The 19891-nt window shown below is 42.7% G+C and overlaps 1 protein-coding gene across 1 annotated transcript in view; it reads right to left on the bottom strand.

Annotated features, from left to right (window-relative positions):
- Positions 1-18498, bottom strand: part of LOC141105572 (uncharacterized) — a 66212-nt gene extending 47714 nt beyond the window's left edge. The window contains exons 1-5 of the mRNA XM_073595481.1: positions 18180-18498; positions 8683-8783; positions 7325-7367; positions 2587-2620; positions 606-677 (exon numbers count right to left, since the gene is read on the bottom strand). Coding sequence (XP_073451582.1) covers positions 606-677; positions 2587-2620; positions 7325-7367; positions 8683-8783; positions 18180-18484 — 555 coding nt within the window. The 5' untranslated portion in view covers positions 18485-18498. The remainder of the gene's footprint in view (positions 1-605; positions 678-2586; positions 2621-7324; positions 7368-8682; positions 8784-18179) is intronic.
- Between the last annotated feature and the right edge of the window lie 1393 nt (positions 18499-19891).

The following is a 19891-nucleotide window of genomic DNA, read 5'->3' as shown; positions in this document are numbered from 1 at the left end:
ATGGACGACTACTCTTTTATTTACTGCCTGCCTCCACCCCTGCCTGGACCTGACCACTCTCTTATTTACTGCCTGCCTCCACCCCTTCATGGACCTGACTACTCTCTTATTTACTGCCTGCCTCTACCACTGCCTGGACCTGACTACTCTCTTATTTGCTGCCTGTCTCGACCCCTGTCTGGACTTAACTACTCTCTTGTTTTCAGAAATGTTAACAGTCTCCACACCGTAGCCTGTTCTTTCCAGCCACCCTCTTTGGTTGGGTGATCAGTTTGCAGAGTAAATTGGGATCAATTAAGTTTCCCGACCATCTCCACCATCAGGAGCTTCGGTGAAGGCCAACTGGCACAGCCTGTAGTGAAGGAGGTGACTCGGTATCTTCGTTCCCATCTGAAAAGTGGTCTGGAGAGCACCTACCAGCTGGCTTTACCCAGAGTCCCCCTGCCAGATTGTGCCTCTTTGATCTGATCAAGAAGACTTTGGGTTGAGGGATGTCCTGGTAGGCAGCAGAACTCTGGTTAGAAGCTGCCATTTGCAAATTCAGAACCTACAGCATCTCTTGGTGAACGCTTTAACCAACCTCCTATGGCCATTCCAGCACCTACCTTCCTGGTGTCTGCGTGACATCTGTTCTCCTCGTCCCTCACGTTTGCTCTTCTTGTCGCCTTCTTCTTTATCTAAAACAATATAAAATATCACCCCAACACCATTTCCAGGATGATCTCTTTAACGTGTTCAGTCACACAATAGTTTTTGATATGCAATGTAATAACACATGCTTTCCAGTGCTGCTGGGGGACAGAGTAAGTCTGGGCAAGAACTCGCCAGCCGAATACATCTCTAAATAAAATTAGCTTTGCAAATGGAAAAGCATTCACACAGGCGTCATGAATGATCCCCATATTTTGTCTAATATGTGTATTTCCTTGTATTGTCAGCTCCATCTAGTGGCAATAGTGTGGTATTTCCCTGAATTGCTGCAATCAGGAAAATACTACAATATGGCCACTAGATGGAGCACATATTTAATACACGTATTAGACAAAATATGGGGATTATACAGAGCCTTGAAAAAGTATTTGAGAAGATGGTTATGTACTTTCTATTTTTTTTCTATTGTAATTTTTGTTCTATTCTATTCTATTATTTTCTATTCTATTTTATTTTCTATTATATTTTATTCTGTTCTTTTATTTTCTATTGCATTTTATTCTGTTTTACTTTATTCTTTTCTATTCTATTCTTTTATTTTGCATTCCTTTATTTTCTGTTTAATTTGTTTCTATTCTATTCTTTTCTCTTCAAGTGCTTTATTTTTTATTCTATGTTATACTATTTGGAAATTCGATTCTAACTTCTCCAAAAATTATTTTATTTTTTTTTATTTCAGATTCGTTTTAATTCGTTACTATTGTCATTCATAAATTCGGATACATAAAAAAATTTAAGCGCCCTATCCCTCAGTATTCGTGCGCAGAAGCGAACACATACGTAAGTCACGCCCGCATTTGTAAACAGTGTTTAAACCACACATGTGAGGTATCGCCTCCATCATTATGGCAAGAGCAATAATTCTATTCTATTATTTTCTATTCTATTCCTTTATTTTCTATTGCATTTTATTCTGTTTTACTTTATTCTTTTCTATTCTATTCTTTTATTTTGTATTCCTTTATTTTCTATTTAATTTGTTTTTATTCTATTCTTTTCTCTTCAAGTGCTTTATTTTTTATTCTATTTTATACTATTTGGAAATCTGATTCTAATGTCTCTGAAATTTCATTTTTTTAAATTCCAGATTCGTTTAAATTTGTTACTATTGTAATTCGTAAATTCGGATACTTAAAAAGTATAATAAATAAGAAAAAAAAATAATTTAACGCGCCCTATCCCTCCGTGCTCGTGCCAAGTGAACACATTCGTAAGCCGTGCCTGCATTTGTAAACAGTGTTTATACCACACATGTGATGTATCACCGCGATCATTATAGCGAGAGCAATAACTCCAGCACTAGACCTCCTTTGTAACTCTAAACAGGTAACCTGTAAAAAAAATTGAAAGCATCACCTATGGAGATTTTTAAGCACCGAAGTTAGGTGCCATACCACGAGCGCTCGCAATTTTAAAGCGTGACATGTTAGGTATCTAATTACTCGGCGTAACATCATCTTTCACGATATACAAAAAAAAAAAAATGGGGTAACTATTGTGTTTTTTATAATTTATTGAAGTGTATTCTTTCCGAAAACTTGCGTTTGAAAGACAGCTGTGCAATTACAGTGTGACGTAAAATATTGCAATGACCACTGTTTTATTCTTTAGGATATCTGCTAAAAAAAAAAATATATATATATATATATATATAAATAAATAAATAAATAAATAAATAAATAAATAAATATATAAATATATATATATATATATATATATATATATATATATATATATATATATATATATATATATATATATATATATGTTTGGGGGTTTTAAGTAATTTAGCAAGGTACCTTAAGTGATTAAAATGTATCTAAAAAAATAAACCCTTTTTTTGGGTGGGGGAGGGGAAGGATAGGACTCACTTACCGGTTTGTGGAGGGTGGAGTCACGGGAGGAATCTCTGCAGAATGAATGGAATAAGGCGGAGTTATTCAGAATATTTACACTACAATCCAGCTGGATACAATTCAAATTTTGCATGTTTTTATTTAGCGATCGATGCAATTTGTATCAATATTTCAGTTTTCATGCAATTCATTCCATGCTGAGACCACCCCCCACCCCCCCCCCCCCCCCCACAGGCAAGGTGTCACCATTCCACCTACCTGATGCACAAGTTCTCAAATCATTTAATAGTGTCACGCTCTCCCAAGGAGCTTACAATCTCAGGTTCCTATCCCACATACTAGGAACCTTTTAGGCAGGAGGCCAATTATCCTACAGACGTGTTTTTTGGAGGAGAGCTCTGCAAGCACAGAAAGAACATGCAAACTCCATGCAGATAACATCCTGGCTGGGATTTGAACAGAGGACCCCAGTGCTACAAGGCAGAAGAACATAGGTGTGTGCACAGGGTGTGCCTGGGCATGCATGGCAGATTCCTCCTACTGCCCTGGTTCACCCCCCCCCACAGCTCTTCCGGCTTCCCTCCTCTTCTCTCCCACCGGCTGCTGCTGCGGGCACACACAGGGGGCTGTTTTAGGAAGGGGCTGGTAAATATGTAATTTACCGGCCCCTTCCCTTTCTGAATGAACACAGTAAAGGATCGGTAGACATGTGGACTGCCGAAAAAATTGGTTCATTTTCGTTTCATTCATTTCTCTTTTTTTTTTTTTGTTTTTCGGGTCATTCATTATGATCGCAATTCGTAAATTTGCAAATTGGTAAATTCAAAAATCCGAAAGAATAACTAACTAACTAATAATAACTTAACTATTAAATTATAAGTATTAGAATTTCCTTTCAAATTTGGCTGTTAGTGAACGTAACGAATGCGAATTTATCCGAAGTTACGAATTATCAAAAATAACGGATGTCGCATCTAAACGAATGGAACCGAACGAATTAAAGTGACTGTAAACCCTGTTTTATTTTTTTTTAAATAACAAACATATCATACTTACCTCCACTGTGCAGCTCGTTTTGCACACAGTGGCCCCGATCCTCCTCTTCTGGGGTCCCTCCGTGGCTCTCGCGGCTCCTCCCCACATCAGATAACCCACTAGGAGAAGAGCTCTCCCGGGGGAGGGGGGGTTACCATGTGGGCGTGCTCCCGAGTCCAGCATTCGGCGTCTATAGACACGAATGCTGGACTCGGCCCCGCCCCCCGCGTCATTGGATTTGATTGACAGCAGTGGGATCCAATGGCTGAGCTGCTATCAATCTATCCAATCAACAGCCGGGACCCCGTGCAGAGAGGGACAGCACATCTCCAGCGTGGGAGTTACGGGGCTGCATTAAGGTGAAAAAGTGCGAAGGTTTACAATCCCTATAATAATAATAATAATAATAAAAAGTTTTTTATTAATATTCTTATTGTTTTTATTATTATTATTTACGTTCCACGGGTTTAGATGCGGCACTCGTTATTTTGGATAATTCGTAACTTCAGATAAATTCGTATTCATTACGTTCACTAACAGCCAAATTTGAAAGGAATTTCCAAAACCTATAATTTAATAGTAATAGTTAAGTTATTATTAGTTAGTTATTATTTCAGATTTTTGAATTTTCGGGTTTTCGGATTTACGAATATTCTGAAAAATTTGTAAAACGGGTTTCCGGTTATTCTGCTATGTCCGAATGAACGAATTTGTCAAAATTTGTTAAAACGCGAATTTGGGAACGAAACGAATTGCACATGTCTAAGGATCGGCACCGCTTGTCTGAGCTTTGGAGTGCACACCCTAATGCAGGGGTCTCAAACTGGCGGCCCCTCCAGCTGTTGCGAAACTACCAAGTCCCATGAGGCATTGCACGGCTGACCGTTACAAGCATGACTCCCACAGGCAGAGGCATGATGGGACTTGTAGTTTTGCAACAGCTGGAGGGGCCGCCAGTTTGAGACCCCCTGCCCTAATGCAATAGGCTGCGCACACCTATGCAGAAGAACTACCCTCTGAACCAGGGGGGTCTCAAACTGGTGGCCCTCCAGGTGTTGTGTAACTACAAGTCCCATCATGTCTCTGCCTGAGGGAGTCTGGCTTGTAGCTGTCAGCCTTGCAATGCCTCGTGGGACTTGTAGTTTCCCAACAGCTGGAGGGCCGCCAGTTTGAGACCCCTGCTCTGAACACACCGTGCTGCCCCCAACAGGTCTACCAATGTGCACAAACATGCTGTAGTTCTCTGATCACCACCTTATTACTTTTGCTCTCTCCTTGTCTTCCACCTCTTCTCCCTCCAACCACCTAACAGTTACACGCAGAAACCTTCGCCACCTCAACCCTTCTCTTCTCTACTCTGCTACTGATCACCTCTATGACAAAATCTCCCCCCTGTCCTGCCCCAACCTAGCTACTTTCATCTACAACAGCTCACTGTCTTCCTCCCTAGACAAGCTTGCCGCCCTCACTACACGCAGAATTAGGCCCCGACTGCTACAACCCTGGCAAACAGATGACACCAGAAGTCTCAGAAAACGTAGCCGCGCTCTTGAGCGCCTGTGGCATAAGACTAAGAGCCAGGAAGACTTCACACAATATAAATCTGCCCTCCTAAAATACTACTCCTGCCTTCACACTGCCAAACAGACCTACTTTATCACACTCATCAACACCTTCTCATCCAGTCCACGTCAACTCTTCTCTACCTTCAACACTCTACTCTGTCCTCCACTGCCTCCACCCACCAACTCACTCACTGCCCAGGAGATTGCCAATCACTTCAAAACTAAGATTGATACAATTCAAGAGGAGATCGCCAATGCGCAAAAACCTCCCCCATGCAACACCCCATGTCCACAGATACAATCATTACTTCCCTCATTCAACCCTGCTACTACTACTGAGGTTGCTAAACTTTTATCTAGCACTCATCTAACCACTTGCCCCCTGGATCCTGTTCCCTCGCAAATGCTACGCTCACCCTCTGACTCGATTCTACGCTCTCTAACTCACATTTTCAACCTCTCCCTCTCTTGTGGCATCTTCCCAAACTCTCTAAAACATGCGCTAGTCACCCCCATACTAAAAAAGCCCTCACTGGATCCCACCAGTCTCAACAACTTACATCCCATCTCCTTACTCTCCTTCTCCTCCAAACTTCTTGAAAGACTGGTCTACAACCGATTAAGCGACCATCTGACCATGAATAAACTTCTTGATCCCCTTCAGTCCGGTTTTCGCCCTCAACACTCCACGGAAACTGCTCTCCTTAAACTCTCAAATGACCTACTAATGGCTAAAGCCAATGGACACTATTCTGTACTACTTCTCCTGGATCTCTCTGCTGCCTTTGACACAGTGGACCACCCCCTCCTCCTCAAAAAACTCCACTCCTTTGGTCTCCGTGACTGTACTCTTCGCTGGTTCTCATCCTACCTATCCCACCGCTCCTTCAGTGTCACTTACAACTCTACTTCTTCCTCTCCTCTTCCTTTTTCCGTTGGGGTCCCCCAAGGTTCTGTTCTCGGACCTCTCCTTTTCTCAATCTACACCACCTCCTTGGGTCAGTTGATTGCCTCCCACGGCTTTAAATATCATCTCTACGCTGATGACACCCAAATCTATCTCTCCACCCCCCAGCTCTCTCCATCTGTCTCCTCACGCATTACCAACTTACTAGCAGACATATCAGCCTGGATGTCACATCACTTTCTCAAACTCAACCTATCCAAAACCGAGCTCATGATATTTCCTCCCTCAGGTGCCACTTCCCCTGATCTCCCTGTCAAGATCAACGGCTCAACTATCAACCCATCTCCCCACGCCAAGGTCCTAGGTGTAATCCTGGACTCTGAACTAACCTTTCGACCCCACATTCTATCACCATCCAAAGCTTGCCACCTCTGTCTTCGCAACATCTCCAAGATACGCCCCTTCCTAACCAATGTCACCACAAAGCTTCTAATCCACTCCCTGGTCATCTCCCGCCTTGACTACTGCAACTCCCTCCTCATTGGTTTACCTCTAAATAGGCTATCCCCACTTCAGTCCATCATGAATGCTCCGGCCAGGCTCATCTACCACACAAACCGCTCAGCGTCTGCTACACCCCTCTGCCAATCCCTCCATTGGCTGCCACTCAGTCACCGAATTAAATTCAAGATACTAACTATAACTTACAAAGCCATCCACAACCTGGCCCCCAGCTACATCTCTAACCTAGTCACAAAATACCAACCTAATCGTTCTCTTCGCTCCTCCCAAGACCTCCTGCTCTCAAACTCCCTTGTCACCTCATCCCATGCTCGCCTCCAGGACTTCTCCAGAGCCTCCCCCATCCTCTGGAATGCTCTACCCCAATCCGTCCGATTTTCTCCTACTTTATCCACTTTCAGACGATCCCTGAAAACTCATCTCTTCAGAGAAGCCTATCTGGCCCCCACCTAACAACTGTACATTTATCTTCTCAATCAGCACATCACCCACAGTTATTACCTCTTGTATCTCTTGACCTTCCCTCTTAGATTGTAAGCTCTAAGGAGCAGGGCCCTCTGATTCCTACTGTATCAAATTGTATTGTATTTGTACTGTCTACCCTCAAGTTGTAAAGCGCTATGTAAACTGTTGGCGCTATATAAATACTGTATAATAATAATAATAATAATAGTTCTTATATAGTATTGTGGGTAGTACATCAATGTGTCCACTAGATGGAGCCTCACCTTGTGCTGCGGGTCTGCGGAGGAGTCGATTCAATGGGAAAATCTAAACATGGGAAAATAATGAAAAGGATCGATCACAGCCTGAAAACCGGAATACAGCCACAGGCGTAAAAAAGATACTGAGACCAAAACAATAAATGTATAAAAATCATTAACCACTAGACCTCCGGAAGATTTACCCCCCCTCATGACCAGGCCGTTTTTTTTTTTTGCGCGATAAGGCACTTTAATTGACAATTGCGCAGTCGTGCTACGCTGTACCCAAATAAAGTTTTTGTCCTTTTTTTCCCACGAATAGAGCTTTCTTTTGGTGGTATTTAATCGCTATAAACAAAAAAAGAGCGACAATTTTGATTAAAAAAAAAAAACATATCCAATAGAATAAAAAAATTTTAAAAAATCTAATTTTAGGCCAATATGTATTCTGCTACATGTTTTTGGTAAAAAAAAAAAAAAAAAATCCCAATAAGCGTAGATTGATTGGTTTGCGCAAAAGTTATCGCGTCTACAAACTTCGGATTTTTTGATCAGGTAAGTGTAACATGTTTGTTATATTAAAAAACAAAACAAAAAAAAAACAACTTTAAAGTATAACTAAAGGCAGAACTTATTTTTTATTTTTGGATAGAGTGGCGAGGGATTAGAGCCCCTGTCAGTTTTTTATTGCTGTCTGTGCCCCCATTAACCTCTTCCTCTCCGAAAGGTTTACCCCCCCCCCTTCCTGACCAGGCCATTTTTTGCAATACGGCACAGATGGTATCCGTTTTGCCACATTTACGTGACACGTTTAGCCGCGCTTGCATTTTTAGGAGTGTTTTTGTTTTTTTCAAACAGTAAAAAATGTATCTCCATTAAAAAACGCCTGTAAACGTTCTGGTGACGTGGGGGGGTCCCCAAGGAATTCCCTCCCTTTTTGGAAGGATTTTTTCTCGTTTCCTGTTGTGGCTATGGGACAGGAAGTGAAGGAAAATCTCTGTAATGGGACACAGATGGCAAAAGAAAAAGGAAAAAAAAAAAAAAACCCTTGACGGGGGTTATAACCCCCCCCCCCCCTTTTATGCAAAATGAAAAAAGTTTTGCCTATAGTTCTACTCTAAGTATTTTGTGTTTTCTTGGCTGTGAGTTCAAAGAAGACTGAAACGAAGAATTGGTTCTATAACGAAGTCGTAGGAATTGATGTGAAGGATGAAGAGACAGGAATCCATTGATGAGTTTCTTTCAGAGATGATTAACCCCCCCCCCCTCCCGAGCCGCTGAACCTGCCCCGGAGACGGTGTCAGGTCACCTAGACATCCCGGTGGCCACTTGAGACCCAACATGGGGCATGTGGTCCTATGGAGAGGGATACCGAGACTAACCTGAGAAGGAGGCGCTTCCCACGGCTGGGTGTAGCGGCGTCTCACTGGGGCTGGGATTCTGCGAGTCCGGGGAAAGTTTCAGCCTTCTCCTTGGACTGACACTGCAGAGGGAAAACATAAGACGATTAAAATGGGATTGTTGTGGGTCATTGGCAACCAAACGGCAGTTCATTAATAGAAAAACATATAAAACAATAGACTCTCCTAGTGCTCACCGCTACGGCCCCCCGCACACACGATCAGAAAATCCTACGACAAATACCGCTTTTGAGTCGATCGTACACTAATCTGATCGTTAGGACGCAGCTTTTCCAGAGACGATCGCGACGGTTCAGAACTCCTCCAAGCTCTGTTTGTTGGCCACTTAAGGACCGAGCCTCGTTTTGAGATTTTGGTGTTTACAAGTTTAAAACTTTTTTTTTTTTTTTGCTAGAAAATTACTTAGAACCCCCAAACATTATATATTGTTTTTTTTTTTTTTCTAACACCCAAGAGAATAAAATGGCGGTCATTGCAATACTTTTTTTTCACACCGTATTTGTGAAGCGGTCTTACAAGCGCACTTTTTTTTTGGAAAAAAATTCACTTTTTTGAATAAAAAAATAAGACAACAGTAAAGTTAGCCCATTTTTTTTATATTGTGAAAGATAACGTTACACCGAGTAAATTCATACCCAACATGTCACGCTTCAAAATTGCGTCCCACTCGTGGAATGGCGTCAAACTTCTACCCTTAAAAATCTCCATAGGCGATGTTTAAAAAATTCTACAGGTTGCATGTTTTGGGTTACAGAGGAGGTCTAGGGCTAGAATTATTGCTCTCGCTCTAACGATCGCGGTGATACCTCACATGTGTGATTTGACCACCGTTTTCATATGAGGGCGCTACTCACGTATGCGTTCGCTTCTGCGCGCGAGCTCGTCAGGACGGGGTGCTTTAAAAAAATTTTTTTTCTTATTTATTTTTTATTATATTTATTTTACTTGATTTTATTTATTTTTACACTTTTAAAAAAAATAATAAATAAAATTTGGGTCACTTTTATTCCTATTACAAGGAATGTAAACATCCCTTGTAATAGAAAAAAACATGACAGGTTCTCTTAAATATGAGATCTGGGGGGGTCAAAAAGTCCTCAGATCTCATATTTGGACTAAAATGCATTTAAAAAAAAAAAAAAAATTGTCATTTGAAAAAATGACATTAAAAAAAATGTGCCTTTAAGACGTATGGGCGGAGCTGACGTTAAGACGCCACTTCCGCCCTGCTATGGTATGAAGACGGGTGGGGGGCCATCTTAGCCTCACTTGTCTCTATACCCGGCCACGACAAGGACCCGATCGCCTCCGCCGCTGCCGACGGCTCCGGCAATCAGCGGAGGGTGCAGGAGAGCGTCGGGAGGGGGTGGGCCCCTCTCCCGCCGCCGATAACAGTGATCTCGCGACGAATCCGCCACAGAGACCTCCATTATCGTAAACAAGACCGGCTCCTGAAGAGATGGATACCTCGGTTGCGGCAAGTGGTTAGACATGTGTAATTCTTTTTCGGACGAAATTCGGCATATTCGTTGATTTGGAAGCATCCAAATGAACGAAAGACTCTTTTGACGAACGGGAGGATGGCAAGCAGGACTTTTACAGCACCTTACTGCACCTTACCTCCAACCAGTATATTTAAAGAGGATGAGTACCCCCCCCCCGGTACTTAGGGACTTTAAGGGCGAAGTTTTGAAGACACAGTATTTCCAAAACATAGAAAAATGTACTATTTCATAAAACAGTATGACGGTAAAAGACAACACCATACACAAAGTAGCATATAATATCCATATATAAGAAAAGAGCACTTCTCCTATGGTCCGACGCGTTTCGGGAGATTCAAGGTAAATCCCTTCTTCAGGGGGCATGAAGGAGATGATAGTTGGGGATACTCAAATAGAAGGCAGATCCTCCAGGCTCAAGAGATCCCTCACAAGGATCCCCAAAAATAGGTCCCAGCAGTCGACTCGTACAGGTCAACATGTAGCTGGAAATATGGGAATCTCAGTCCTTAAAATTGTCTCCCAGGGAACCCCAGAGCAGCAGCGTCCGCCTACCTCCAACCAGGGTGGATAAAAAGCTAGGATTTATTTTATTGATTTTTTTTAATTTAAATCAGATTTTTTTTTATTTAAATCAGATTTTTTTTTATTTAAATCAGATTTTTTAAAAATTTTTTATCAAAATTTATTTTATTAAAATTCTTTTGGAGTAAACATCTATCTAACGATAGTTTTCTGTTTAAAATACATGAATAATTTAGTTTATTCAGCATGAAATGGAGCTTAGTTGCGTAGCACGAGGCTGTATATATTCTGCAATATTTTAAATTTAAACTCATTCAATGAATCCAAGCTCTGCAAGCTGAGATAACATGCACCGCATTGATGCATTCACACAATGTCACAGTAACCAGGAGATAAACCAAAGTTCAGGAATATTCCTTCATCCCACTGTTTTGCAAATCTATGTACACTACAAACTGTATGACTGAATCGATTCTGATATCGCTGTTTTACTATTTACTGTTTATTATTCTAAATAGGAAACCTTCATTTTGTTTGCAAATATTACAGATTCTAACTACCAGCAAGAATGAGTCCTTACATTTAAAGAGCACCATCCACTCAGCTGCTGCCGCCACGTCCCTCGCCTTGTTGCGTCACTGCCGCATCACCTGCCGCCCCAATAAAGTGAATGGGACTGTCAGCGAGTCAAAGGAGGAGCCGCTGCAGGACAGAGATGTGTTGCAAAAAGCAACAGCAAGTAGCTTTCTATTTTGTGAACTATATACACAATATCTCACAAAAGTAAGTACACCCCTCACATTTTTGTAATTTTTTTTCTTCTATCTTTTCATGTGACAACACTGAAGAAATGACACTTTGCTACAATGTAAAGTAGTGAGTGTACAGCTTGTATAACAGTGTAAATTTGCTGTCCCCTCAAAATAACTCAACACACAGCCATTATTGTCTAAATCTGACTATCATCTGTTCCACAATCTCAAGAAACACCTAAAAAGGACAATGTTTGGGAGTGTTCCGGAGGCAACTAATGCTGTAAATGAGTGGTGACACCAGCAGTCGGAAGAATTTGATTTGAAGGGGCTTAAGAAGGTGTAGGACAGATGTCGCAAGTGCATTGACTTCCTGGCGGGAATATGTAGAATAGTGTGGCAGTTACAGCTTCCTAGCTTAATTATTTCTGGGTAAGGCTCAATACATATCAGCACCCCCCTGGTAGATGTTTACAACGTTCAATCTGCGCAACACAAAACTTTAAATTCACTTTGAACAGTCTGATCACTTTCAATGTCAAAAGGCTGATGCAAAATAACGAACATTACATTTAACGTTTTATTTCAAAGCGATCGTTTTAGAATTGATTGATTTCTCCACAAACCACGCAATCAGCTTCAAAACAATCAGAATGTTCTAGCCAATAAGATCTCTCACATCTTCATTCACATCCTGCAGATTCAATTGAAATCAAAATAGTAATGATAAATGATTGTTAATGGCTAGATATGATCAGAAGATCTAGGTAGTTCCTCAAATGATTGGATTGGTGTTTGTGTGGCTGGCCTTACAGTTTTAATTGGTTCAACTGGAGCCCCAAACCAGAACCCCGAGGCCACACTGCGTTCCTATATAGGCATGGCAGGTGAAGAAGGGGGATTGCAGATAGTCTAAGCTGGGGGGTAGGCAACATTGGGACTCCAGCTATTGTGAAGCTACAAGTCCTAAGACTCCGACAGCCCCAGGCATGACTCCCAGAGGCAGAGGCATGATGGGAATTGTAGTTTTACTACACCTGGAGCGTCAAGGTTGCCTATCTCTAGTCTAGGCTTTAGCTTTTCCCTAGGGCATATGCCCCTATACTAGATTGGGTACATGCCCCCATACCAGGGTCAGTCAATTGCCGCCATACCAGGGTTGGGCACATGCCACCATACCAGGGTTGGGCACATGCCACCATACCAGGGTTGGGCACACGTCACCATTACAGGGTCGGTCACATACCAGCAACCCCTCTTTCATTACAGCAATGGAGCAGGGGCTCTTACAGGATGGGAAGATGGCAAGCAGGACTTTTACTGCACCTTACCTCCAACACACCTGAGACATGCAGATGTTTAGAAGACCTAACAATGCACTTTATGTGAAGAAGACTTGGTCTTCAAAGACATCAGAGAACGTTCAAATATTTAATCACAATCCGACCGTCCTTTGCTTGCCATACACACGTCCTTTTTTCCATGCCAGTGCCCGTTCAGTACTCTATAAGAAAGGTTTTCAGGACTTGTCTGATCCACTACATAGAAATTACATAAGAAATTATTAAGCCCTCTTCCATTAAGTTTATGTAGCGTACCCCACGTAGAAGCCCCTGGTGAATAGGGATCCCCCACCCTGCACAGCCAGGTACACTGAATCTTCAAAAGCTCCCAGAGTCAGGAAACAGTCCAGTGCTTGTTTTTTTTTTTTTTGTATTTTATTGAGGGGATAAAACTTGGGTAGGGAATAGGGATATTATGGGCTGCTCACATGACTTCAGGGACAACTCTCCTATATATAGTCTATATACATTCCTCTCTCTTCCTCCAGCACACTTGCTTGCAGAAATCCTAGCAGGCACACTGATAGTTGATCTGGCAAAAAGGCAACAGTCAGATCTGGTAGCAAAAGCCCTTTACAGGCAGGGCCCCTGGGCCCCTTGGGTTGTATAGCAATTACAGTGTCCAGCTTACATCCCTGTGGGCCTTGTCTACTGATCCCAGCACCACCTCTTCGTATACTGCCAGCCCACCTGGCTGCAGCTGCCCCTTTCACTAGCCCACCTGGCTACTTCTCCACCACACTTCTCCCAGACATGGCACCACAGTCCTCCCAGACTGCTAACTTACCAGCCCACCTGACTGTCTTCTCCTGGAGACCTCCTGGACGTGCTGACTCTCTCCCGCTGTCCTCTCACCTTCCACTGTGCATCCAAAACAGAACTCCTCCGTGTGTTGTTAGAGGATCCCTCCAGCAATGGAGCCCCAGACCTGAGGTCACCCCCCCCCCAGACTAGGGGCACCCTCAAGGGCCACCCACAGCCTCCTGCTGGCATGACCCAAGAGTATTTAAGAGGTGCCCACCCCCTGTCAGCCCACTTGCTGGTGATTGGCTGGGGCCCTCCTTAATACTCCAAGCAGCTCCCCCTAACCTCCCACCCATTCGCCTGGAAGCTTCTCCAAGGTTCCATCATGTAGGGTGGAGTTACCAGAGGTGCTGCCTGATGAGTCATCCAGCCTCCCGGAGTCACTCATCCCTGACCCAGATTCAACCCAGCCTGGCTGTAAGCCAAATGTACCTACACCAAACACTAACATCTAGCACTCCACACTACAGGGTGCTACATTTATTTAAAGCGAATCTCATGTCAATGGGGAGCCCCAGACCCCTCTGAGCCAGTTGCTTTGGGGAAGGAAGGGGGAGCAGCATTCATTTTCTCCCTCTTTAATCATATCAATAGGAAAGTTCCTTGTAGTCTATAGATGGCCCCTATGAGTGGATTAAGAAGAAGTATCAACTCCTATTTTAAAAATCTTTATTAAACCAAACAGAGGAACAAGTACATGTAGCACCTGATGGCGTGGGGTTTCAGTGCTATTCTGTGCTCCCCCCAAAGGAATGCCTCAATGCTCAGTGCCCCCATCCCTGACTGGCATGTCCATAAATTGGGCTTCTGCCTGGGGTGGAGCTACTGTCAGCAGATGTAGAGTTCAAAATGTGCTTATATTGCATAAGGGGGCATCACTTGTTCACTGGGGTATTCAATAAAGATAAAAAAAAAAAGAAGTTATACTTTTTCTCTATTTTATATTAGTGTGTGTGTGTGTGTGTGTGTGGGGGGGGGGGGGGGGGGCGCAGAGAAAGCTGAATCCCTACAATACATACACCGTTCTAGGTCAGGAACAAAAAATAAATAAAATGTTGGGCCGCTGCTCGGTGGTGTGGGCTTTACAAGATTCAAAGTGTTGGTGAGGAGGTGACATATCCCCTCCCAGCTGCCTGTCACCAGTGATTGCTCTTCAGAGGAGAATGCAGGTAACGAGTCCTTGCTATGTGCGGAGATCACATCATTTGCATATGAGAGGATTCCCAGCTTTGAAAACCGATACAATTGTTGTTTTATACTTGGAGATTGAATCAGCGTGATACCGATCAGCACGGCTTATTGAAAGAGCGTTTACATCGTTAGCAAAAGAATTTCCTTCCCTGGGAACAGCAAACACCACCTGTGGACTGACTTCAGTATAAAATCAATATCTGGCTGAGGACATCTATATAAATGTATTCCTGTATAAATCCCCACTCCGCGCTTCCCCTTAACCACTTCCCGCCCGCGCTATAGCTGAAAGACGGCTACAGCGCGGGCTTACTTTGCCATGAGGGGGTACATGGACGTCCTCCCGTGATTGCGCTGCCCGTTTGCCCCCTATGCGCACTTTGTGATTGCCGAGTGCTTCGGAATCGGCTGATCACAGATCAGGGTGAAGGGCCAAAATGTATGAGCATTATGTATCAGTGAAAATCCCCTCCCCCCTGCATGCTCACCCGTAAGCATAAAATTTTCACTCCTCCTGTTACTAATCTGCTCCCCTGCTGAAATCCCCCCTCCCAGCAATAATCCTTCCCCCCCAGCTCTCTATCCCCATATTCCTCCAGCACCCACCCCCCCAAAAAAAAATTCCCCCCCCACTAACACAAATCCTCAACCATATTTGCTCTCCGAGCACAAATACCCCCCCCCCCAATCCAAATTCTCCCCTTCCAGCACACAGTACCCTCCCCAATCCCCAATCCTAGCACAAATCCCTTCTACTAATTTTCCCTTTGTAGAGCAAATACCCCTCAATCATTTCCCTACTAGCACAAATCCCCCCCTCCCAAAAAAAAAAAAAGTATATATAATTCCCCTCTACCATCTTACTTTTATAGCACAAGCCCTTCCAAATCCCCCCCTCCCAACACAAATCCCCCCAAATCACCACTCCTAGCACAACTTCCTAAATTTGCCCTCCTAGAACAATTCTTACCCCCTACCGCCTCCCCAGTTTCCCCTTCTCAACACAAATCCCCTCCCCCCATCTCCTTGTGGTGCCCCCGTCTCACATGATACCACAGCGCCCAGGGGCAGCCGCCCCTCCTGCCCACCCCTTGTCCCAGCTCTGTTGATACCTGAGCATAGTACGTTTATGAATGGGGAGGAGCCTCTGTCTCCTGTTCCTTCATCTTCAGTGCAGCTATTGAGAAAGGAATTGGGGAAACAAATTCTTCAATTCCTATCTCTGTCTCAAAGATGAGATGACAAAGGTTTGTTTAGACCCCTGATATTTATTCCAAGCTCCGAAGGTGATAATTCATTCCATGACGACCATGGTTGAAATAGGTATCCTGGAGTATCCAACCATACCCATAATTTGTGTGGAAACTGCTAAACCCATCAATTTAATAGTTTCCACACACTGAATTATGGGCATGATTGGATACTCCAGGATACTCATTCCAACCATGGCCATCATTGAATAAATTGTCACCTTCGTGTCACTATTTATCATGGATGGGGCAACCTTTGAAGCTCATATCTAATGAGGACTTATGAGGACATCCTTATTGATATCCTTAAGGATATCTTCGTAAACTCTCACAAGATATGAGTTTCAAAGGGTCCCTCCCCATGCAAAATAAATATTGACACAAGAATGATAATTCATTCCATGATGGCCATGGTTAGAATGAGTATCCCGGAGTATCCAACCATGCCCATAATTCAGTGTGTGGAAACCATTAAATTGATGGGTTTAGTTTCCACACATTAAACCATGGGCATGATTGGATTCTCCGGGATACTTATTCCAACCATGACCATCATGAAATTAATTATTATCATCTTTGTGTCACTATTTATCATGGATGGGGGAAACGTTTGAAGCTCATATCTAATTAAGACTTATGAAGACATCCTTAATAATATCTTCATAAATTCTCACAAGATATGAGATTTAAAGGGTCCCTCCCCATTCATGATAAATTGTGACATGAAGGTGATAATTCATTCAGTGACGGGCATGGTTGAAATAAGTATCCTGGAGTATTCAACCATACCAATGATTGTGTGGAAACTGTTAAACTCATCAAATTAATAGTTTCCACACACTAAACTATGGGCATGGTTGGATACTTATTCCAACCATGGCCATCATTGAATGAATTATCACCTTTGTGTCACTATTTATCATGGATAACGACCTTTGAAGCTCATATCTAATGAGGGCTTACAGTATGAAGACATCCTTAATGATATCTTCATAAACCCTCACAAGTTATGAGTTGCAAAGGGTCCCTCCCCATGCAAGATAAATATTGACACAAGAATGATAGTTTATTCCATGATGGCCATGGTTAGAATGAGTATCCCGGAGTATCCAACCATGCCCATAATTCAGTGTGTGGAAACCAATAAATTGATGGGTTTAGTTTTATTTAACAGTTTCCACACATTAAACCATTTACTCATGATTGGATACTCCGGGATACTCATTCCAACCTTGACCATCATGAAATGAATTATTATCATCTTTGTGTCACTATTTATCATGGATGGGGGAAACCTTTGAAGCTCATATCTAATGAGGGTTTTATGAATATAATAGGATAACTTGATACAGCATGATGCAACCGTGGAGATGATTTCTGATCACCTGATTGGCTGTGTACAATTTTTAATATTTGATGTCATAGGACATGATTTCTTATACTTTTCATAAATCAATACTTCAATGTCCCTATATTAAGACAGTTTACTGAACAATAATCTATTACATACTATGGGGTATCAAATCCCTACTAAAGGGGTTCTAATGCATTCTATGCATGAAAAACCCTTCTGGGATCAGCCCCCACCCCACCCCCACCCCCTTATACTTAGTTGAGCCCCATCTCCATCCAGCAGTGTCAACGGTGATCACCAGTGATTGGTATGCTTTGATACATAAATTTTGTTTATATATTTGTTATATCTCTGCAATAACATACCTGTTGATCCTGCCAGAAATCATGCATCCTGTGAAGACTGTTATTAGTTAATACTGTTCCCAGTTCTCTATGTGGACTACAGAACACCTCCCAGCTATGTTATGGAGAGTGGGAGGTGTTCTGTAGTGCTAACCCACTTCCTGTCCAAGGGTGACAACCCCTACGTAGATACAGTGCAGCGAGGGAGCGTTGTCACCCTAGGACAGGAAGTGTTTTACTGGCAAGATGACCAGGAGAAAATAAAGCGGGGAAAAGCCTGAAAACGAATGCAGCCACCGCATCTAAAGACTGGTAAGGGGCAATGTATTTATTTTTGTTCTCGGGGTTTGGATACACTCCGAACAGACTATGACAATCCCAGAATCACATTACCTGTCCAGGCAGTGGAGATGATCCATGTTTCCGGAAAGACAGGTGACAGGTGACAGTCCGAGGTCTGGGGAGAAGGTCAGCGCCTCCTCCAGGCTGGTGTCAGAACTGCCACCCTCGCTTCTGGTGCTGATACTCTGTGACCCGTCCATATCATCTGGACTTCTGGTGCTGATAATTTGTGACCAGTTTATTTCCTCCGGACTTCCTTGTGTCTTGACCATATCATTCAGACTTCTGGTGGTGATACTTTGCAACCCGTCCATATCACCCAGACTTCTGGTGGTGATACTTTGTATCCTGTCCATATCACCCAGACTTCTGGTGGTGATACTTTGTATCCTGTCCATATCATCTGGACTTCTGGTGGTGATACTTTGTATCCTGTCCATATCACCCAGACTTCTGGTGGTGATACTTTGTATCCTGTCCATATCATCTGGACTTCTGGTGGTGATACTTTGAATCCTGTCCATATCATCTGGACTTCTGGTGGTGATACTTTGTGACCAGTTTATTTCCTCTGGACTTCTTTGTATCCTGACTATATCATTCAGACTTCTGGTGCTGATACTTTGCAACCCGTCCATATCACCAAGACTTCTGGTGGTGATACTTTGTATCCTGTCCTTATCATCTGGACTTCTGTTGGTGATACTTTGTAACCCGTCCACATCACCCGGACTTCTCGTGGTGATCCTTTGTAACCCGTCCACATCACCCGGACTTCTGGTGGTGATCCTTTGTAACCCGTCCATACGACCAGCAACAGAAGACATTGCAGCCTCCGCTCACGTTCGATATCCTGTCCCCGTCTGTAACATTCGAGGTGCTGCGGACACGATGTATATTTATGATCAGATACCTAGCTCAGCAATGATGCTTTGATGTGTCGCTTGTTTGAAAGTCCCTCTCTGTCATCTCATAATGAATGGCCCCGGGTGACGGTATCTACAACAAACTCCGAGCAGCTGACTATTCCCAGGGAGCTTTGCCAAGCCAAGTGTATAGGCGATCTTGTTTGGTGGAGGGGGGGGGGGGGGGGGGGGAGGGGCTATACAGCTAGAGAAGCTAATACAGGTACCTAAGCAACATAGCATCCTATTCATGAAGACGTAACGTTACACGACTCGGGGAAGCTTTGGCTTTTTAATTACCTTTGTTTTCAGTCTAGCAACATAATACATAGGCTGGGGCGTAACTACCAATCATGGGGCCCCATAGAAAGATTCTGATGGGGCCCCACAGCTAACTGTCTGTAGTAGTTGGCAGGATCAGCCGTGTCATTAATCGCAGAATTAAAAAATTCTAAATCAGGGACAGGCAGCGGGAGGTGTCAGCGTAGTTTATGTACTACGAGGGATCAGTGCCATTAATTATGAGGATAATTTTGCTATTTATAGTGATAATGATAATTATAATAATGTATATGTAAAGCGCTGCGTAAACTGACGGCGCTATATAAGTACCTGAAATAAATAAATAAATAAAATAAATAAAATATTAATCCCTAATGATAATGACAAATAGAATGATAATAATAATGATGGAAATAATATTTAAAACAATAATAATTATCACAATAATCCTAATAATAATGACCATAATAATAATAATGGAAAAAATATTTGAATCGATAATAATAATTATAATGATAATCCTAATAATAATGACAACTATAATGATGATAATAAAAATAATAATATTAATTATGA

The sequence above is a fragment of the Aquarana catesbeiana genome, linkage group LG08, assembly GCF_042186555.1.
Source record: "Aquarana catesbeiana isolate 2022-GZ linkage group LG08, ASM4218655v1, whole genome shotgun sequence".
NCBI classification, from domain to species: domain Eukaryota; kingdom Metazoa; phylum Chordata; class Amphibia; order Anura; family Ranidae; genus Aquarana; species Aquarana catesbeiana.
The sequence above is the reverse complement of the archived record's forward strand: the minus strand, read 5'-3'. Positions and strand labels throughout refer to the sequence as shown.